The sequence below is a fragment of the Phoxinus phoxinus genome, assembly GCF_949152265.1.
Source record: "Phoxinus phoxinus genome assembly, chromosome: 20".
Classification (NCBI taxonomy): Eukaryota; Metazoa; Chordata; class Actinopteri; order Cypriniformes; family Leuciscidae; genus Phoxinus; species Phoxinus phoxinus.
Genome location: NC_136895.1, coordinates 25209846 through 25232976, shown reverse-complemented (window position 1 = coordinate 25232976; position 23131 = coordinate 25209846). Strand labels below are relative to the sequence as shown.

The window sequence follows — 23131 nt, the reverse complement described above, 5'->3', positions numbered from 1 at the left end:
TATATTATATAGTCTCATTACATGCAAATTGAGATATTTCCAGCCTTTCTTTGTTATAATTTAGATGATTATGGCTTACAGCTTATGAAACCCACGAAATCAAAATCCCAGAAAATGTTTATATTACATGAAATCACACAGTAATTACACAGTAATACTATGGTCATTGAACCAGGTTGTGGTTCTTTTGGCAGTGTGGGCAGGTGCAAATCCTGCTGGAAAATGAAGGAAGCATGAAGTGCTCTGAAAACGTCCTGGTAGACGGCTGCGTTGACTCTGGATTTAATAAAGCACAGTGGACCAAAGTCTGGAGGAAGAGAGGAGAGGCACAGAATACACGTTGCTTGAAGTCCAGTGTGAAGTTTCCACAGTCAGTGATGGTTTGGGGTGCCATGTCATCGGCTGGTGTTGGTCCACTGTGTTTTCTGAGGTCCAAGGTCAACGCAGTCGTCTACCAGGAAGTTTTAGACCACTTCATGCTTCTGCTGCTGACCAACTTTATGGAGATGCAGATTTCATTTTCAAACAGGACTTGGCACCTGCACACAGTGCCAAAGCTACTTGGTTAAGGACCATGGTATCCCTGTCCTGAATTGGCCAGCAAACTCGCCTGACCTTAACTCTATAGAAAATCTATGGGGTTTTGTGAAGAGGAAGATGCGATACGCCAGACCCAAAAATGCAGAAGAGGCCACTATCAGAGCAACCTGGGCTCTCATAACACCTGAGCAGTGCCACAGACTGACCGACTCCATGCCACAGACTGACCGACTCCACGCCACAGACTGACCGACTCCACGCCACAGACTGACCGACTCCACGCCACAGACTGATCGACTCCATCACGCCGCATTGCTGCAGTAATTCAGGCAAAAGGAGCCGCAACTAAGTATTGAGTGCTGTACATGCTCATACTTTTCATCTTACATTTACATTTATTTATTTAGCTGACGCTTTTATGCAAAGCGACTTACAATTGCTATATATCAAAGGTCGCTCTGGAGCAACTAGGGTTTAAGTGTCTTGCTCAGGGACACATTGGTGTCTCACAGTGGATTCGAACCCGGGTCTCTCACACCAAAGGCATGGGTCTTATCCCTTGCGCCATCACCACCCCATTGCGCCTTCATACTCTTCATACTTTCCAACTCTTCATACTTTTCAGTTGGCCAGCATTTCTCAAAATCCTTTTATTTTATTTTATTGGTCTTAAGTAATATTCTAATTTTCTGAGATACTGAATTTGCGATTTTCATTAGTTGTCAGTTATAATCATCAAAATTAAAAGAAATAAACATTTGAAATATATCAGTCTGTGTGTAATGAATGAATATAATATACAAGTTTCACTTTTTGAACGGAATTACTGAATTAAATCAACTTTTTCATGATATTCTATGACCTGCACCTGTATAGACATGTGGTTTGATCTGTTGCTAAAACAAACAGCATGTGCATAAGAGTGCCGCCGGCCTATCATTGAACTTTTGTGGTAGATGTGCATTTGAGAGGGCATGATAGAGGTGTGAAAACAGCGAGCAGTTGAAGGGCTTTTTCCATTCCTGCTAATGTGAAACTCCGCTTACTTACTGCCATGCAATGATTCCATCAAACAACATGGAATTTATTTTGATTTATTTTGAAACCTTACTGTGTGAGCGTGCAAATGTCATGTATTTTTTGTAAGTGAAAACGTTTTAATAACTTTTTAACTTTCTAAAAAAAAACACATTTAATATGTGTGCAAGTACATATGCTTGCTCGCGTCACACTTTTGTTGCCTGTTTAGTTTTTGAAACTTTGGTTTGGTTTTCAATGCGTCAGCACAGAAAATCACTCACCATGTTCCTGGATCCTGCAACATTTCAATCAACCAATCAGATTTGAGAGACACGTTTACAGTTTATGTCCAGTTTTGGCTTACAACCTGTCAGCAAACAGAAGAATACAGCACAAAGGATAACTTCCACAAAGGGTGTTTATTGGCAGGTAAGTTCAGGAAACAAGTGTGACTGAGTTCATTAAAGGGGTGATGAACTGAGAAATTAAATTTCCCTTGAGCTTTTGACAGGTCATCATACTATAAGAATATCCTGTAAGTTTCAGAACTGAAAACTTCCTTGTCAGTCCAATAAAAGCGTTTATTGACACCAGGCCCAGCGAACGACAGGATCTATGACGTCAAATGGTATCAAACCCCGCCTCTGCAGAAGAAGATTGACGCCTACTTCAACACCGCCTGTTTAGCCCCGCCCACCGATTCACACATTACATGAAACTCATTATAATATGCAAAACTGTTATCCAATCATAGCAGGGGGCGTTTATTTCCAAGTCTTCAATGCAGCAGGAGCGGCTCAAAACCAAGGTAGAAAATAGCCTATTACTTATTCATTTTGATGTTTTTTAATGTAAAAACCAAGCGAACGTCATAAGTTGACTTCAGATAACAATATAAAAAAAATATAAAAAAGCCAGTTCAAGACCTCTTTGAATAGCAGCAAACACTTAGCGGAGAATAAAAGTTCTTATTGTTGTAGGTGTTGACTGATGCAAACTGGATGGCAGGAGACTGAAGATGGCTGAAGATAATCAAAGACGGGATCCTAACTGGTAAGTGTCCCATGCAAGGTAGTCCGATAGTAGCTCTGTATGGATCAACAACAGGTAAATAAACACATGTTTTGCCGGTTGGGAAAGTGTGTAAGCACACAATTTGACCAAATCTTAATACACCCATAATGGTAGTAGGTTCAAAAACGCTTTCTTCAACATGCTGTTATTATAATAAACATTACAATGTAACTGATTATAGAATACAGAAGTAGGCTACATAAAGTGTTGAGGAAAGCTTTGCTCTGACGACACATTCCTGGCATGGGTGATACCCTACATACAAGATGGAACTAGCATTCAATTTAAAGCTGCAGTCCGTATATTTTTTGGGGTTAAAAATAATGCAAAATAAATTTTAGTACATATCCAGCCATATGCATTATGCATTAGTGAAGTAAACTAAAACGCTTACAGCACCTGGTATTCCCAGGCGGTCTCGGATCGGACGTTCTCAAAGTGGTATGGCCGTAAGCGAAATCTGCTGCCAAAAACGGGCTATTTAAAAGGTTAGAACATTAGTCAAGTAAACTTTGCGTCATTACGTCACATCTGTACACATAAAGGAGTCTCGGCTAGTAGGCCATATTGCGTGTGAGGATGCTGGAGGTGGAGATTTATAGCCTTTTCTCACAGCACTTGATATAATTAAACTTATCAATTTGATGGCGGATCCAGAAAGGTTCAAATGACAATCACCAGTGACGACTGGAGATTCACCCGATGTAAAATTGTGGCAACAGAAGAAAAAGAGACTGCAACCGGCCCATGTGAAAACAAGGATAAATATCGGAAGGGCATTAAATGTAGTCGCGCAATGCTGATGTTGTTAACATTACAATTTGAAAACAAAGCATAATTTGCACGGTTTGACGTGATATGATAAGCGATCGTTAGATTTAATCAGCGCGATTTACTGCAATGCTGTTTTTTCCCTTAGTTGGTCAGAACAAAAGTGAATGTTACTTATTTGTTCAGATCCAATCCAATCCAATCAAACTGTATCTGTAAAGCACATTTAAAACAACCAAGGTTGACCAAAGTGCTGGACATTAACTAGCCTGGGAAAACCCAGACCACTTCCGGCAAATTTAGATTTGCTCTGCAAGTGGGTCTGGCAAAGAGTCCATTGAAACCCATTTCCAATCCGTCGAAATCGCGGCACCAATCAGAAACGTTGGGGCGTGCTTTACACGATGACGACAGAGCAGAGACGGTGACGCAGATTTTGTACATTACAGAGATGGATCCCGCCGTGGAACATCACAACATCACTCGTTCGAATCAGCTATCGCGTCTGTTTCAAGCGATTTAAAATTTTAATTTTCGTTAACACAAACAGAGAATTGCTGAGAGTTTCGAGATGTTTCTCCGTCGCTCGGCATACGTCATGTCATTCATCACTCTGATTGGTTTTAGATCTATCCGACGTCCGTTGGTGACACCCCTGTGGAAATGAATTGTCTATGGAGCTTTGCCAGACCCTAACTCAGTTACAACTGAGAGTTGTCTGGGTTTTCCCAGGCTAGACATTAACATGATTTCGGACAGATTATAAACACATGAGTAACAAAAGCAAACATTTAAAACAAGGGACAAACTAGAAAATAATAATGCAGAATACAACTCTCAACCAGGTTTAAAGGCCAATGAATAAAAGTGAGTTTTAAGTCGTGATTTAAAAATGTGAAGGCTGGGGGCCAATCTGACATGCAGAGGCAAATCATTCCACAGCCTTGGGGCCACGACTGAAAATGCTTGCATATTTTCCCTATTTTTGAGCCGCGTTTGAGCCCCTATTTTTGAGCCGCGTTCTAGGGACAAAAAAAGAGTAGCTGGTCAGCAGACATTAATGACCTCAGAGGAGCGTGCGGCTTCAGTATGTCAGAGATATAAGCTGGGGCTTGACCATAAAGAGATTTAAAAACAAACAACAGAATCTGAAAAATGTATTCTAAAGCAAACCGGTAGCCAATGAGGGGAAGCAAGAACAGGCCTAATGTGATCTCGTTCAGATGACATATTCCGGTGAAATTTCTTATGTTGGTCACACTTCCAAATAGTAGAATCTGTGATTCCGAATGACAGTTTCCACACAGCCGCACATTATCCTCAAAACATTGGATTCATCCGCACTGTGCCGTGCCGAGGCACAACCCACGTAAAAGTTGATAATACTGCAATTGCAGATTTCAAACAGAGATGGCGACAAAGAGGAAAAACTGGACTGCAGCTTTAAGAAATGAAAAACATTCCGGTATGAGAGGCAAACGAACACTTCATCATTTTTATATTGTTCAGGCAATATGGAAACGCATTGTATGGAAAAACTAACCATGTGGATCTGTTTTGTTCAAAATGCCATGCTGCTATACTAGTATCTGTTTTACATTTCACATTTTTTGGCATATAACAAACTGACAAATATACTGATACTAATATACTGACAAAGGTGCAGAAAACAACATGATTAATCAGTTCATCAAAAGCAGTTTTTCCACTAGCTGAGGTATATACTTATATTATGTAAAGTGCACACAGTTTCAAACATAAGAACACAAAAAATATCATAACACAACAGTAAAATAATGCTATAAACATTAATTTAACAACATACATATATTTTTATATACAACATATTATGTAGCTATGATGATAGGCTACTGTATGTTCCTCTGTGCAAATAAAGGCCAGTTGTTTGATTATTTAGCAAAAGAACATCCTTTGTGCAGGCACGCTTTTTATGTCTCTCTCCTGTAAGAAGAAAACAGATTCACAAAGTTCAAAGAAATGAACAGATTTGATGTTTCAGTTACACACACACACATACTCTACAGTCTAATGAATCTGATAAACTAAATCACGCTTTCCGTTTTTGTCCTACAATGATGCAATAAGTTTGAATGCAGATGAACCAGGAGTTCTCACCAGTTACACCACAGCCACCAGCAGAACACCAACACATGCTCCTCCCATAGCTAAAGACACAATCCAATCTGTAAGAAAAAAAAGTCATTCATTACTACTAGAGATACAGTTGATTTTTCAGGTAGGCTATAGGCTATTTTTGACTGATATTTCCACCTTAATCAGCTGTATGATATAGAGTGATAAATGGCGCCATCTTGTGTTTTTATCGCCAAAAAACAGTGCTTGTAGAAAAACTAATATTATGCATTATGTTTAGTTTCAGACAGGCCACAATGAACAATAATACATTGAGTTACCTGCTCAAGGGGAAATGAACTGAATGACTAAATTATACTCACCAATTGCAGGAACATTGAAGCTCGTATTCCTGATAATGCGGCGCCGGCGGATGCTGCCGCTGTTGCTGATGATTTAAAAGTAAATACCTGTATTTTAACATTCCTTAAAGAAAAATGCACTGAATGATTAAATTACTCACCAGTGACAGAAACACTGAAGCATCGAATGATGCTGAATCTGCTGCTGTTGATCTGTAGTTTATATTCTCCAGAGTCTGTGTTTCTGGTGTGTGTGATGATCAGAGATCCAGTCTGATGATCCAGCTTCAGTCTGTCTCTGAATCTCTCTTCACACTGAACATCTGCACAGATCTTACTGAGATTTCCAGTGATTCCAGCGATGAGAGTGCCATTAAAATACCACATCACCAAATCATTTGGGGTTTTTATTACAGGATCAAAAGTAAAATATTGTCCATCCTTCACTGACGCTGTCTTTGTGTTATCCATCTCTGCACCAGAAACATCGGAAACACAAATTAACATCTGCTGTGAAAAACAAAACAAAAAAAAACAGCAACAACATGAAACAAGAAAGAACTACACCCATTGATCTGGAAAAAAATTAGTATACAACTAAATGAGAATGAAATATTAATTTAGTGTTATGAGGGAATTTTAACTATGCTGTTTAAAAAAAAAAATTATTGACCCACAAATGCTAAACTAACATCAGACTGACAGCAGAAGGTCTGGTTTCAGCTTTAATTGGGCAAGGACCGCCCAGAGGCTTTCTGACTGACAAGTAAAGCAACCAATCAGAGTCAAGTTTAGGGTCGTGACTACAATAACAGACCGGAGTGTTAAACTCTTGGATGTATTTTACAGAGTCTATGCTGTAAACATTACGTACTTCGTATGCTTTTGAAAATCCAGTGTTTAGTTGATCCTGGTAAGTGCTTATTGTGTCACCCTGCAGGGCTTAACTTTTTAGCTCAGTAGCTAATGGTTTTCCAAAGTTACTAGCCACTCAACATTTTCACTGGCCACAATTTTGACATCGACACCAGGGAGGAAAACTGCAATATAGATTTGTTTTATACTATCTCATAATTGGACAGCAGGTATATTAGGCTGCTGTCACTTTAAGACCTCCCGCATAGATCCATTATACTTTTACACATCCGTTTTCTTTCTCAACTATTTACGTTTACTTAAGACATAAGTCCCCATGAAATAAAAAATGGAAGGTTTTTATTTGCGTTTGGTATGAATATGTTAGATGCACTGTTATCTAAGCTAGTGTGCTCCAAAACCATGACAAAATTCACATTTAGAAGATATAAGCATTCAAAGCTTAGGCTACAGTATCTCACATCTGCCAATATTAATCAATGATTTTGATGACATCACTCTGCACTTCAGCTTCTTATCAGATTTTCTGTCCAATCAAATGCTGTCTAGAATCTGAAGCGTCCCGCCCCCCTCACTACTGATAGACGCTGTAGCTAAAATCAGTCACTTGTTTACACAATTATTATTTATTGTCACATATTGCACAATATGGGGTGTAAGGAACGATTCAGACAGTGTGAATATGCTTTCCATTGGGGCTAATGAAGTCTAATGAGGTTTGCATTAGTGGCATGTGAACTACTGGGAGGAAGGCTCTGCGGCTAGTTGAGTCTGTCCGAGGGTGTCACTCTTCTGCACAGGGTAACAACTGTGTATTAGACTGCTCCTATTCTTGCAAGAATAAATACTTCTCTTTTAATAAATTGACTCTGAGTGTCTCTTACGCAGTGATGTTTGTTTGATGAATTTTTGCCACAACAGTGTGAACGCAGCATGAGGCTGACGGTACTGATCCACTTGTCCGACACGAACGTTGCGTGGTGACACGACGCCTCCCCACATATGTACGTTGATGGGCGTTCCTCTAGTTAACCGCTATGGGCATCGTTTTGAGCCAGCGGCCAGTCTAGAACAAAGGACCCGCGAGAGACTTCCCCCCGTCTCCATGTGCTTGCTTCTATTGGATAGCCACGTCGTGTTCAACGGAATTCATTTGCATAAAGATGGGCTTCGTCAAAGTCGCTTGACGTCACCCAGGAATACAGTGGAGTGCAGTGCGACAGAAGTATCGCACGGACAAGTGGATCACCGCCGTGAGACTATGGTGAAGCTAGCCGGAAATGAAATGGAGATGTGAATCTATATGCAACTACAGAATGATAACACCACTCAGCCACAACAACTTCTGCTCACGGACACAATCTCAGCTGAGCCCTGCCCACAGACAGACTGTGACATACTAGAACTGCTCCAAGATTCAACACCCAAGGACGACTTCCTGGAAAACAGCCAGGGAAACCAGGACAGCATATTACAGCCTCCGATAACACCAGAACAACAACAGCCCCTCTCACCAGACACGCTATCTCTATCTCCAGCATCTCCACTTCTGTGCTTCTCAGAGAGAATGGAAAAACTGGTCTTTGCTGGAACCAAACTATCCCATTCTTTTGCTAGCCCCCAGATATCAACCAAAAAACGGCAGGCCCCAAAACCACCAAAGCCAGCGGGCCCCGCTCGCCCTCCCCCTCCTCCTGCAAGAGTTCTTCGGGCTCTGCCACAACGACAGGGCTCACACCCTCCTCCTTCTGCTCGAGGTGAACTAAAAACAACTGATACCAGCTCTCATTGATATGTGTCGGGTCCCCGCTATGATAACAGTAACTTTCTCAAATGTTTACAGAACAAGCGGGAACCCTGTGTGCCTGTATCTTTCTCTATTGCTGTTCGATTACATGATAGAAAGTCTAAGGCCTTCAAAAGCCGTACAGCAAACCCATCTAATCTGGTGCCTATTACACGCCAAACTAAGACTGCTGTGCGGACAAAAAGTAAGACTGTTAAGTTAGCACTCTTAAACATCTGCTCACTTAAAAATAAATCACTTCTAGTCAATGACTTAATAACCACATACAACCTGGATTTTATGTTTCTAAATGAAACTTGGCTAGAAGACAACTGCAGTGCAACTGTCCTCAATGAAACATCCCCTCCTAACTTCACTTTTATGAGTGTCTGCAGAGCGGGTAGGAGAGGTGGGGGAGTAGCTGCTCTTTTTAAAGATGTCTATCCATGTAAGCAAATATCATTTGGTAATTACCCGTCTTTTGAATATCTGGGTATTGTGTTAAAAGGTGCTCCACGCATTTTACTAATCATTGTTTACAGGCCTCCAAAATACTCTTCAGCCTTTGCTGAGGATTTTACAGAACTGTTATCAACCATTTCCTCAGAGTTTGACTGTTTTGCTATTGCCGGAGATTTCAACATCCACATAGACAATGCAGAAAACAATATGGCAAAAGAAATCAAAACTGTTTTAAAAACTTTTGATCTGACTCAGCATGTACATGGACCGACACACAATCGTGGACACACTCTAGATTTACTTATCAGTAAGGGTCTAAACATTTCAGCGATTGTTATTAAGGATGTAGCACTGTCTGATCATTTCTGTATTTTCTTTGATATATTGATCTCTCCTGCCATTGAAGCTCGATCTGTGCCTGTCAAAAAGAGATGCTTAAATGAGAACACTAGTGTACTATTTATGAAGGCTATATCTTTAACACCAAGCATATCTGCTGACTCTGTTGATTTTCTCCTTGATTCTTTTAACTCAAAAGTTAAAAGTGTAATTGATGATATTGCTCCTGTGAAGGTCAGGAAGAGTGGTAGACAAAAGGCACCCTGGAGAAACTCAACAGCAGTGCAAAATATGAAAAGACAATGCAGAAAAGCAGAGCGCATGTGGCGGAAGACAAAACTTGTAGTCCATTATAACATCTACAAAGACACCATCCATGCTTTCAATATGGAACTAGGCAAAGCTAGACAGACTTTCTTCTCAAATATTATTAACAGCAACTTAAACAACACACGCACTCTTTTTGCTACTGTAGAAAGATTAACGAACCCCCCGAGCCAGATTCCCAGTGAAATGCTCTCAGACAGCAAGTGCAGTGAGTTTGCTTCTTTCTTCTCTGAGAAAATCAATAATATCAGAAAGGTGATCAGCACATCCTTGAGTTGCACTGGGGTCAGACAGATCAGACCACAACCTGAGAAAGTTACTATGTCTGATTTCAAAGAAATTGATGGCAAAATTTTGGAAGAAACCGTACAGCACCTTAAAACATCAACCTGCGCCCTTGACGCTCTTCCCACATCTTTCTTCAAAAGTGTGTTAAACAGCTTAGAAGCAGATCTCCTAGAAGTGGTAAATGCCTCACTTCTCTCTGGAAGTTTTCCAAACTCCCTGAAAACTGCAGTTGTCAAACCCCTCCTAAAAAAAGAGTAATCTTGATAAGACTATATTAAGCAATTATAGACCGATCTCAAATCTTCCTTTCATTGGCAAGATCATTGAAAAAGTTGTTTTCAATCAGCTGAACAAATTCTTAAGCTCGAATGGATACTTTGACAATTTTCAATCTGGTTTCCGATCGCATCACAGCACAGAGACAGCGCTCATAAAGATAATTAACGATATTCGCTTAAATACTGATACAGGCAAAATATCAGTGCTGGTACTACTCGACCTCAGTGCTGCATTTGACACTGTTGATCACAACATACTTCTTGACAGGCTGGAAAACTGGGTGGGTCTTTCTGGGATAGTCCTAAAATGGTTCAGGTCATACTTAGAAGCGAGAGGTTATTATGTGAGTATAGGAGACCATAAGTCTGAGTGGACATCCATGACATGCGGAGTTCCTCAAGGCTCAATTCTTGCGCCACTCCTATTCAACCTGTACATGCTTCCAATGAGCCAAATAATGAGAAAGAACCAAATCTCTTACCACAGCTATGCAGACGACACACAGATCTACTTAGCCCTATCGCCTAACGATTACAGCCCCATTGACTCCCTGTTCCAATGCATTGATGAAGTCAACAGCTGGATGTGCCAAAACTTTCTTCAGTTAAACAAAGACAAAACTGAAGTCATTGCGTTTGGAAACAAAGATGAAGTTCTCAAGGTGAATGCATACCTTCACTCTAGAGGTCAAACAACTAAAAATCAAGTCAGGAATCTTGGTGTGTCTCTAGAGTCAGACCTTAGCTTCAGTAGTCATGTCAAAGCAATAACTAAATCAGCATACTATCATCTGAAAAATATTGCAAGAATTAGATGCTTTGTTTCCAGTCAAGACTTAGAAAAACTTGTGCATGCTTTCATCACCAGCAGGGTGGATTATTGTAATGGACTCCTCACTGGCCTTCCCAAAAAGACCATAAGACAGTTGCAGCTCGTACAGAACGCTGCCGCCAGGATCCTGAGCAGAACCAGAAAATATGAACATATCACACCAGTCCTCAGGTCTTTACACTGGCTTCCAGTCACATTTAGGATTGATTTTAAAGTATTATTACTGGTATATAAATCATTTAATGGCCTAGGACCTCAATACATTGCAGATATGCTCACTGAATATAAACCCAACAGATCACTGAGATCATTAGGATCACATCAACTAGAAATACCAAGGGTTCACTCAAAGCAAGGAGAGTCCGCTTTTAGCCATTATGCCAGCCGCAGCTGGAACCAGCTTCCAGAAGAGATCAGGTGTGCTCCTACAGTAGCCACATTCAAATCCAGACTCAAAACACTTCTGTTTAACATTGCATTTACTGAATGAGCACTGTGCCACTGTTCGTCCGACTGTTTGCACTGTATTTTATTTTATTTTATTTTTATTTTTTACTCTAAACTGTTTTAATTATTCTTATTTCTTTTGATTATTTTAATTTCTTCTATGTAAAGCACTTTGAATTACCATTGTGTATGAAATGTGCTATATAAATAAACTTGCCTTGCCTTGCCTTGCCTTACAGAAGTTTATTTATAAACTAAACAAAGATAACATGGAACTTAGGAGAGCAAAAGACAATACTGGACATTGAACTGAGGACATTTATACACAAGAAAATGAGCTACTAAATAAGACTCAGGTGAAGACAATGAGTGTCTATGACAATAAGCTGGTAACTAGAACAGAAGAAACACGGGAAAACAGGGAAATACACACACAAAAAGTCCCTGCTAGAACAGAAACTGAAATCGAAACCAAACATCACACTAAAAGTCCCTTATGTAATATAATAAACACATTGTGATTAAACATGAGTCATGTATTTATTAAATGACTCACCATGGACGAGCATACTAAAGATTGTTTCACTGATGGTGTTGCTGCCGATGATCTGTAGTTTATAAACTCCAGAGTCTGTGTTTGTGATGTTTGTGATGGTCAGAGATCCAGTCTGATGATCCAGCTTCAGTCTGTCTCTGAATCTCTCTGTACCTTCATTACACTGAACATCTGTACAGATCTTACTGAGATCTCCATTGATTTGAGCGATGCGGGTGTTATTAAAAAACCATTTGATCTTTTCTTGTTGGTTTGTTTTAACACCAGTGTTCAGAGTGACTGAATCTCCCTCCATCACTGACACAGACTCTCTGTCTGTATAAACACCCGATGCACCTGAAGAAATAACAGTTCCTTATAAATCACTTCAACATATAGGATTTTTTTATGATGTAATGTGTTTGTGTGAGCCTTGGCCAAAGACAAATTTCGGTTCTTATAGACAAAGGTTTTAAAAAATTAATTAGAATGAATTTATGCTCAATCATGAGCTATTACATCATAAATTTGAGAAACAAAATCACAATGGTTCAATTTCAACACTGGACACAGCATGTGATGAATTATGACTAAGAAAATGTATGGCAAAGTATGGCACCCGAGAGAGAGAGAGAGAGAGAGAGAGAGAGAGAGAGAGAGAGAGAGAGAGAGAGAGAGAGAGAGAGAGAGGAGAGAGAGAGAGAGAGAGAGAGAGAGAGAGAGAGAGAGAGAGAGAGAGAGAGAGAGGAGAGAGAGAGAGAGAGAGAGAGAGAGAGATCTTTAGACATCTTTAGCAGTTTATATATATATATTGTTATTATAGAGGATGATTTTGCAATTAAAACTGCCTTGATTAATGCTTGATTTGCTTTGTAGTGATGTAACCTAAATAGTAATAATGCTTTTGCTAAGATAGATATATGTAACCCTGTTAGTTATGGTAAACAAGATATGTACTGTGTGATTTTAATATTATTAAGAAAATTACTTACTTGCATGAAATGTATGTGTTAACTGAGTTAGAGTAGAAAGTACTTATGTATTAGAAATAGTTTTATGATGTACTAGATAAAGTATATATTGCAGACGACTAAGAGAAGAAAGCAGAGGAGGAGGAGTCGGAGGCGCCGTGATAGAAGACGACGTAAGCAGCTAAGAGCTGTGTCTAAGAAGTTGGCAGAACTCCACTTGATGACGTCAGGAGAGAGTTTGGAATCTACATTCGGGCGCCTGCATATAAAAGACTGAGAGAGACACTGAAGGCTTTGGATTCTGAATAGCGCAGTTTCCCTCGACGCCTGTATAACCAGCTGATTGTTGAAACTTATTATTATTGTAACCTAACTTTAACTTTGATATAACGCTTGTTAACTTTAATAAAAATTATATTATATTATTGGCAAGTTATTGTCTGAATAATTATTTAAGGACCTTAAGCGAGAACTGACCACAGGGAAGTCTGCTGAACTAATTGTAAGTATTTTGAATGCTTATAGTATTGTCCAGACTCGACTTTCCTTACCTACCTGAGAATAATGGAAAAATAGATAAAAGGTGTAAAGGATATTTGAGACACCATAAAACAATATATATATAGTTAATAGTTGTAAATTGAAATCAAAACGGTGTCATCACAAATTCTAAGCGTCAACAACAACTGCATCTGACTTACCAAGATGGAAAACCAGCACTGGTACGAAAATGAAGAGGTTCATCACTTCTCCGAAAAACGAAAGCAGATGGTATGTGGGAAATACTCCTAGGCGAAGGCCCTGTCCCAAATGGCGCACTTCATGTGGACTTTCGGTCTCGTGGACTTAAATTGCGCGTGCTCGCTGAGTCTACGAGTCCGTAGGCCGTCCCATTCATCATTTTAACGCTCTGAAGTGTGCTCAGCAGCTTTGTACCCTTGAAGCGGTCTTCCGCGACGCCCGCATGGACGCAGGCTTCACGCACTTTAACTACCCAGGAATCTTTGTGAATTTACGAAAGGCCAATCAGACAACGAATGGGAGGAGCTTTCGCTCACGTTAACATGGATGAGAAGAAAATATTTAAGTGTAAATATCATTATGGTTTATGACCTATTTGTACATTTTACCAGTTATTACCTACAGTTTATACAAACATTATGATCATCAACCAGTGGTTGATGTCTCAAACATAAATATAAACATAAATAGCGCACTGACTAATAGGCTACGATAGCATTATGATTCATTAAATAAATATAACCGAATGTCAGGGCTTTACTGAGTCATATGTAAATGTAGAAATATAATATATATACAACAACCGGACCATCTTCCTATTTCCGGCGTGGCGGTCGAGTCTGTCCCAAAAATACCTCTCAATGCGCCCTCGTGGACTCGTGCCAAGGGCCCTATAAGTCTGCACTGCATGACGTCACCAAAGTGTGGACTCTGAGGAAGTCCACAAGTCCGGAGTGTGCTATATGGGGAGGCTGCAGACTTGGAGCCGGTAGATATACGTCTAGGACATTTGTTACGCCCCTGTTGTTCCTGATGCGTCCAGTAGGGGGAAATACTGCGAAATAAAATAATTAAATCGACGCTCAAAACTTACACATTAATAACTTTAACCAATTTTGTGTTTTTTGTTAATTTAAATAAAAGTTACAGTGTAGATCTGCACTACAGATTAAAATATCTCTAGATATATTCAGCTGGGCTTTAGGCTACTCTCTTCACTCAGCCAATACAAAAGACTGTTTGTTTTTGTGAATTAAACAATGAATAATACACATAGTTGGATCAGATGACAATAGGCTAATGATACATGACCTACTGTAGAATAGTTATATTCACCGTAGGTTATACAGGAGACTGAGTGAAATATGTTGTTGTGAATTTAAAGTTACATTTAGATATTAACCATATTTAGCCCATTAGACATACAGTAGCCTACCGTGTAACGGATCCTCGATGAAATATCTGCTGTACTATTCTCTATTGGTCATCAGCTAAAAAAAACAGTGTCCTACATAACATTTTATGAAGACAAACGCAATTTATCCCTTTTCTAAAATTCCAAGGGCCATTTAGAAGAAAGAGACAATATTGTTGTTCACAAAAAAAATGTATTAACACCATTTATGAATTATGATGACTCCCGTAGATGACTCCCGTAGATGACTCCCTATGGCTTGCCATTCTTCTTTGTCCCTCGGGGTGTCCCAAATTAATTTTTGGTTTCAGAAGAGTGCTTGCGTCAGCCCCTTTCGTCACAGCAAGTCAGCAGTCAGCCACTTGCGTGCACCCTTCTGAAACCTAAAATGACAAATGGGAATTCCTACAGTCTTGTTTACTTAACTGACACACGCACGCAGCAACCACTGTAAGTCCACAAGACCGCAAGTATACATGAAGTGTGCCATTCGGTACAAGGCCAGTAATTCTCACATAGGAAGCTCAAATGATTTGAGCCACTGGAATGAATACAAATTCCAACACAAAAGGTAAATTTCTTTTTAAATGAAAAACGATTTTAATTTTCTCTAGCAATGTTTTTTTTTTCTCTCTGTTTTTTTTCTCTGTTACAGCATTGAAGTAACCAACTACAATCTCTACCAAATTATAACACTGTGTTTAGAATGATAAACTAAATGATAAGGCAACACTGCGGTTTTATTGTAAGCTATAAAGCAATGACAGCTAAAAAATAATAGCTTAATGAATTTAAATGAAACATGCTTATTAAAATGCTACCTTGGCAAACAGAAGTAGCCTATTTCTTGTTTGACAGTTTTGAAACATATTTTTTTATTTGACTAAAGCTGTGCTGCAGGAGGAAAATCAGACTTTGAGGTTCATTATCAGGACAGGAAGAAGCTCTTGCCCTGCAAGCTAAACACTCATGGAATGCATGCACAAGGTAATGGTCTACCCATCAGATCAACATTTTTGAAGAAAACCGACCACAGCAGGTTTCATTTTGACTCCGATGTTGAGCTGCCACATCTCAGGAGAGGTGGAAAGTAACTACAAATAAATAAATAAAAATAGATTTTTCAATTATTTCTACTTTCTTGAGTATAATTCAGTTACTTTTACTTTTTTCATTTTACTTGAGTTGAATAAAAATACAGTATTCAACTTCGCTACATTTATTTTTCACCAAAAGTACAGAGTAGAGCAACAGGGCGAGCTGGCATTTGACAGACACTTTTCAAACTGCTGCGGTGGAGCCCTGCGCTTCAGCCAATAACTGACAGATCTGACTCGGGGTGCAAAACCAATCAAAACGTCCAGTTCAGCTGGTGGGCGGGCCGTTTAAACCAAGCTTTGACAGTTAATCACTGCACTGGCACCAGGGGGGCAGTGTTCCGAAAGACACTGAAGCATCCCCGGGCGCCGCCATTGGCTAGCGGACCCCCACCTGCTGTTAGCATTCCATTGACTCCCATTCATTTTGGCGTCACTTTGACAGCGAATAACTTTACATCTGAGGCGTTTAAAGACACCGTTTGTCCATTGTTTATTTCTAAAGAAACACGAAAATGTATAAAAGGCTCCATTACCTTCTATCTTACGTTATGGCCCCGTAGAAGCAGTTTTTGTAAAAATAGGCTAACGATTGCGTCATAACCACTCGACTCTGTCGCACAAGTCGAGAAATTACCGTATGGACAGGCAGAGAAGCTCGCAAGCAATCGGGAGGACGTGGAGGCATAAAGTCAAGGGAGAAGCCCATAGAGAGTGATAAGTTGTTCCCGCTGCTAGCTCATGGACAGCTAATGCTCACGCTCTCCGTCTCTGCGAGATTCGGAAGGGAATGATTCAGATTTCTCTCGGCACAGCTACTAGAAGAGACCTACAGGTTGCTCACGGCACATCTACGTCGTCAAGCTCAGTTTGAGCCTGCGCAGTTCGCCTTGCGATTAGGAAGTGAGTGCTTCTAATTGACTTCATTTCTCTCCGTTGAAACCTATGGGGTCGCTGTGTCCAGTTTATATACTGTCTATGACTGGCACTCGTGTGTTAGACAGTATATACAATGGACACAGCGACCCCAGCCCAGACTTCAACAGTGAAAAGTGAAGTCAATTAGAAGCACTCACTTCCTGATGGCTGGGTGAACTGCGCAGGCTCAAACTGAGCTTGATGACGTAGATGTGACGTGAGTCTTCTAGTAGCTGTGCCGAGAGAAATCTGAATCATTCCCTTCCGAATCTCGCAGAGACGGAGAGTGTGAGTATTAGCTGTCCATGAGCTAGCAGCTGGAGCAACTTTATCACTCTCTGTGGGCTTCTCCCTTCACTTTATCGGACTTTATGCCTCCACGTCCCCCCGATTTGTTACGACCTTCTCCGTCGGTCTATACGGTAATTTCTCTACGGTGCGACAGAGAGTCGCGTAGTTATGATGCAATCGTTAGCCTATTTTTACAAAAACGGCTTCTACGGGGCCATAACGTAAGATACAAGGTAATGGAGCTTTTTATACATTGTCGTGTTTCTTTAGAAAGAAACAATGGACAAATTGAGTCATTAAACGCCTCAGATGTAAAGTTATTCGCTGTCAAAGTGACGCCAAAATGAATGGGAGTCAGTGGAATGCTAACAGCAGGTGATGGTCTGCTATTCAATGGCGGCCCCGGGGAAGCTTCAGTTTCCGGCTGATGGATTACCCCCTTGGTTGTATCACTTACACGTTTCAATATTTTAGTGAATGTAAGTGAGCTATGCTCATATTCTGATTTAAATTTTTAAATTGAATACCATTGATATTACTAGAGCACTAAGCAGTTGAAGTGAATAGAAAACTCGGCTCATACAAGGACGCAGTTATTGCATGGACAGAGCAAGAACATTGTAAGTGTCTAAAATGCATGCATGCAGTGGAGTTTAATGCTTTAGCTTGGCCTCTTTAACAATGCAGTAAATGTAGAAAGCAAGCGCAACTGGCTTTTAAAGGGAATGGGAGATGAGACTCTGATTGGTTTATTGCACGTAAAGCCCAAAACACACCCATTACTCATTAAGAGAATAGAGACAACCCTTTTAGACTATGCGCCGGGCGTGCCGACTATTTTTCCCTAGCAAAAGTGGATTCAGACACGCACTTGCACCGTGCGCTTTAGACACGCTTAGATTGTTAAAATAGGGCCCATGGTTTCTATGCGCACATACATAGAAAAGCCGCCTCAAAAATAGCTCGGCAGTAACAAAAGTTATTTTTTGCGGATTATATTGCTTTAACACACAAAATTGTGTCAACATTTCGGTCTTCGTGAGTATCCTCTAAAGTAAACACAGTCGGTTATGTCTTTAATAAGCATAAAACACAAGTGACCGTATAATGAACATGTGCACTAGCTCTTAAAGTGACAGCAGCCATGTATCTGTCATTCATTTAGTTGTCAAAACAACAAAAGATAGCTTTAAGTTTAAGGAATCAGGATTAATAGCCTATGTATTTCATTTAGTTAAGACTAAAATACTACCCAGTGTTATTTTCCAATCGATTACTTTATTCAGTTTCTGTATTTCTGAATAGTCTTAGACCTATTCAAAAACTTTTCTCTTTATTTGCATCTTTATTCTATTGTATGTATTTGTGCTACTTTTTTCAATTTGTGTTGTGTAAATTCTTGACAACAATATTACCCCATTGTAAAAATGCAATGAGCACAAACATTTAAGCAAGATAAATGTAATAATTATTTTTTTTTTGGGGGGGGGGGGGGGGAATTCACCCATTGTATGATATTAAATCATAACATGCATAAAGAGCATGCGCATGAACTACAGTAGTAGGGTGATGAAACCCGGTAGTAGCGTGATGAAACCCGGTAGCGAGGACTCTTCGCACGTGCGGTTCAGTGTCATCAGAGCTAATCTTATTAGATCTATTGCTGAAAATGTGTCACATGCTTGCTGTGGTCTGTTCGTGTTATCTGATTGGTAAGTAATAAATGCATTTCAGTTTCATTTATTTCCAGTTTAGAGATAAAGAGATGCGCTATAATATTCAAATTAGTCAGAGGATTTATTTGCAAATACGCAGATATTATTGTGAGATCTACTTTGGATTCAGGAAGGGTAAATTAAGATAAATTAATATTAAGCTCAAGTACACAGTAAGCACACTACCATCTTTGAGCTCAGATTATAAAAAGAAAAAAATAATGTATTACCGCTTGATGGCTGGTGGCCATTTTGAAAGCTGTCTGAAAACTTTCACCGGAAGAGGAGCCCCTTAAATGTGCATCTTAAAACGGTTTAAGCCTTTATTTTGGGATACTAAACACAATGTTCCTTGATCCTTTGACAGTTAAGAGCTTGTTATACTATCAAAATACCCTTTAAGTTTCAAAACTCTGCACAATGTGAGATGATTGACAGAATGAGAGCACTAAGAGTTTAACTGACGCAAATCAGGAAGAGGAGAGACAGAGTTCGCTGTTTGAGCTCTTCATATCGCATAATTCACTGGATAATGAATAAAAATGTTATTCTGTATGACGAAATATATTACAAACATGTGATGATAAATCATTATTTCTCCAAATATGCGCACCATTGGACTAAGAGGCCTGTCGGATGCTGGATATTGCATGTATGTGAAGACAAATAAACCGGAGAAGACGTGAATGACTGCTTTATAAGTGATGATTTCTATTCAAAATAACGACGGTACAGATTAATAATTTTGCACTCCTGGCATAAATTAAGAAATTAATGCCACTGCAAACCAGTTTTATCATAAACAGTGGTCAAATATCGAAGCTGGAGTCTAAATTAGGTCAAATTAGTGTTTTTGGTAGGTGGCGCTGTCACAATAAAACTAGGGTCCTGGAACTGCGGTCCTAGAACTGGGGTCCTGAAACTGCAGCCTCCGGTTGTGCAGGAATACCCTTCTCGTAATTTCATACGCGATCAACACTGTCTGTAATCTGCTCAATGCTCATCACTGCAACCTTTCATGTGATGGGAATTGATCATTATGATCAATACTTTTCACGATTCCTTAATCTCGATAGATGTAAATTGTAATAGTAAAAACGTAGTAAAAGTTTTAAAGAGAGTTCCACATGTAATGCTAGCTATTTAATATGCAAACGTGTCAGCCAATCACAGCAGTGGGAGTTTACACTGACGTCTCACAGCAGACACGCCCCTTCAAACAGAGCTGTTCAAATCAGAGGCTAAAATCAGGTTCGGAAAAATGCCTTTTATTTATAAATTATGACAATTTTTTAAAATCCTGCTAACATTATAAGGGCACCCCAGAAAACATTATACAATAATTAAATAATCCAGTCTATGACCCCTTTAATGTCTCAATGTAGATTTAGGTGAACTTGGTGTACGTTTACCCTATTTTTTCAATGAGACAAATATAAAAATATAAAACTATTGAAAGTGTCTAGGAGATTTAAACTTAGTTTTACTCATCTGTCTTTGCTGTAAAGGTTACAAACAGTAAAATATGTCTATGTTCATCAGGTGTGTTTGGTGAGTCAGTGTCAGTGATGGAGGGAGATTCTGTCACTCTAAACACTGGTGTCACTGAAATACATGAAGACGACGATATACTGTGGACATTTGGAGCTACAATTTATGTTATAGCTGAAATCAGTAGAGATTATGGAATTGTTCAGACTTATGATGGACCTGATGGGAGATTCAGAGACAGACTGAAGCTGGATCATCAAACTGGATCTCTGACCATCACAAACATCACAACTGAACATGCTGGAGATTATCACCTACTGATAAGTGGAGATAAGGGGTCATCAAAAATATTCAGTGTTTCTGTCTATGGTGAGTAGATATCATTTGTTGAAATGGTCATTTCACACTGTAACACCAACGCTCAAAATAATTAATTGGTTTGAGTAGGGCCAACTTAAATTATATAAATTAGTTCAATCAAATTTACTTTTATAAGTATTTAGAACTTTCTTTTTCTTTTGAGTTCACAAAACGGGCACATTTTAATTAAGTTAAATTGTTTAATTGTTTTGAGTTTTATGAACTTGCTTGTGACAGATTAATGTTAAGTGGGAGATTTAGTTTTTTTTGCTAGTTTTGAAGAGTTTCTGTAATGTTGGGTTTTGGGGTGGACAGGGGGGGGGGGGGGTAACATCATGGTGACGAGAGCATGAGCTTGGTTTGAGAACAGTTAAATGTTTTTAAATGTTGCACTCGTGTATCAAATGCTATACTATGCAAATGCTATCAAAGCATTGTGTCACCAATTAGAAAGGTAGCATTGTTTTAATTAGCTGGTTAAATCCAGCAAAATGTCCACTACTTAAAATATATAAGTTGTGTTATCATGATAATTTTAAGTTGTGTATGAATGAGCTTACTCAAATATTTCGGGTTAAAGGATGTTCACTTTCAAAAAAATAGTTCCTGATAATTTACTCACCCCCATGTCATCCAAGATATCTTCAGTCAAAAAGAAATTAAGGTTTTGGAGGAAAACATTCGGTAACGCTTTAGATTACAGCCCGGAAAGTACTGCGTAATTACAATGAAATTACAGTGTAACTTTCGGTAATTACAGTGTACCTATAAAGTACTTATGTGTAAGTATAGGGGAACAATATGTAAAGTCTTGGGAATAAAGGGGTAACAACCAGGAAAATACTGCGTAATTAAAACTAAATTACAGTGTAACTTTCGGTAATTACAGTGTACCTATAAAGTATGTACGTGTAATTATATAGGGGAACAATTTAAAGTTTTGGAATAAAGGGGTAACAACCAGGAAAAAAAAAATTATTTAGGCAAATTATTAAGTATTTTAGAACTACGGGGTACTTATACTATAATACAATCTTACTTTTGGGAGCAATTTAGCGATCAGGCTACACTGCACCTTTTTGTAATAATAGTGTATACAAATACAAGGCTTTTTTCAAATTACGGGGTAGCCTATATATCAGTGCATTTATAAAGTAGGCTAATTTGTTTTTATTGCAAAGGTGCACTGATTAAGTTGTTTCAAGGCAAGTAAAACTATTGCAACTTTTTTTTTTTTTTTAAATGCTGGGGAAATATACTCTTGTTTCATGTAGTTACAGGGTACGTATGACATTGCGGGCCGTAAATTAAAGTGGTGCTTCTTACCCTCTTGTTTCTTGTAGTTACAGGGGAAGTACAATAAAAACACATGTAAACACACAATCTGATATCACTTGGAAAACTTTATTTGAAAAACAACTTATTTTAAAACGGATTTACAACACTTTCTCTTGCTTGGTTTCCTCCTCCTCTTGTTCCTCTTCTTCTTTCTTTCCACTGATAAATCTTAAGAAGGAATCCCATGTCTCTTGCTATTCTGTATTATGTGTTGAAAGAAAATACAGTACAGAAATGTCCTCACCATTTACTCATCTTTTACCCTCATGTCATCAGAGATGTATATGAATTTCCTTCTTCAGATTAACACAATTTTTTTTTTTTTAGAAAAATATATAATCTCTGTGAATGCATAATGCCCATGTGTTCCTAAAAGTTGACATCAAACAGCACATACAGCAATAACTAAAGTAATCCATACGACCCCAATGGATGAATCAATGTCTTCTGAAGTGAGACGATAAGTGTTTGTAAGAAAGATACCAAATATTTAAACATTTTAAAGACTATCGCTTCCGTTCCGACCAACGGTCACTTGCGCGTGCATGAGAGGGTTGAGTTCACGCTTGACACGCGTGACGTAGGCGCGCCGAGAAACCGAATGTCGATTTTTTTATTTTTTTATTTTTTATTAATGCTCACAACAAAATACAAACAATAACACATAATAATAATGAAAAACAAACAATACAGAAGAACAGAGATGGCAGTTCTCGCGCGAGTTTCACATCTAACTCCCGCGAGAACGTAATGAATGCGTGAAGCTTCACCAAACACGAAGCCAAGCCGACTCTCATGCACTCGCTGGACGCTGGTGACAGTTGGTCGGTAGCGAAAAGATGAGTAAATTACGAGAACATTTCTGGGTGTACTGTAGCCTATTTTCTTTTAATACATAATACAGAATAGCAAAAGACTCATTCTTAAGATTAGGCTAATCAGTGGAATGATAGAAAAAGAAGAAGAGGAACAAGAGGAGGAGG

At 39.1% G+C, this 23131-nt stretch overlaps 2 protein-coding genes across 2 annotated transcripts; one reads left to right on the top strand and one right to left on the bottom strand.

Moving 5' to 3' along the window:
• The window catches only part of LOC306987895 (SLAM family member 5-like), a 332963-nt gene that overhangs the window by 39954 nt on the left and 269878 nt on the right, over window positions 1–23131 (top strand).
• LOC306987929 (uncharacterized protein) lies at window positions 1961–14405 on the bottom strand. Of its 2 annotated transcripts, XR_013795269.1 has the most exons (6): window positions 13704–14405; window positions 12053–12388; window positions 6023–6334; window positions 5883–5947; window positions 5542–5609; window positions 1961–5367 (listed from the first exon to the last, which is right to left on the bottom strand). XR_013795269.1 is itself a non-coding variant. In XM_079592577.1 (5 exons), exons 1-5 carry the CDS (start codon window positions 13744–13746, stop codon window positions 5592–5594), a joined length of 774 nt encoding a protein of 257 aa, XP_079448703.1. In that variant the 5' UTR covers window positions 13747–14405; the 3' UTR covers window positions 1968–5591. The 2 variants fall into 2 exon arrangements, 1 of the variants encoding a protein (XP_079448703.1); XM_079592577.1 differs by having other exon boundaries at window positions 1968–5609.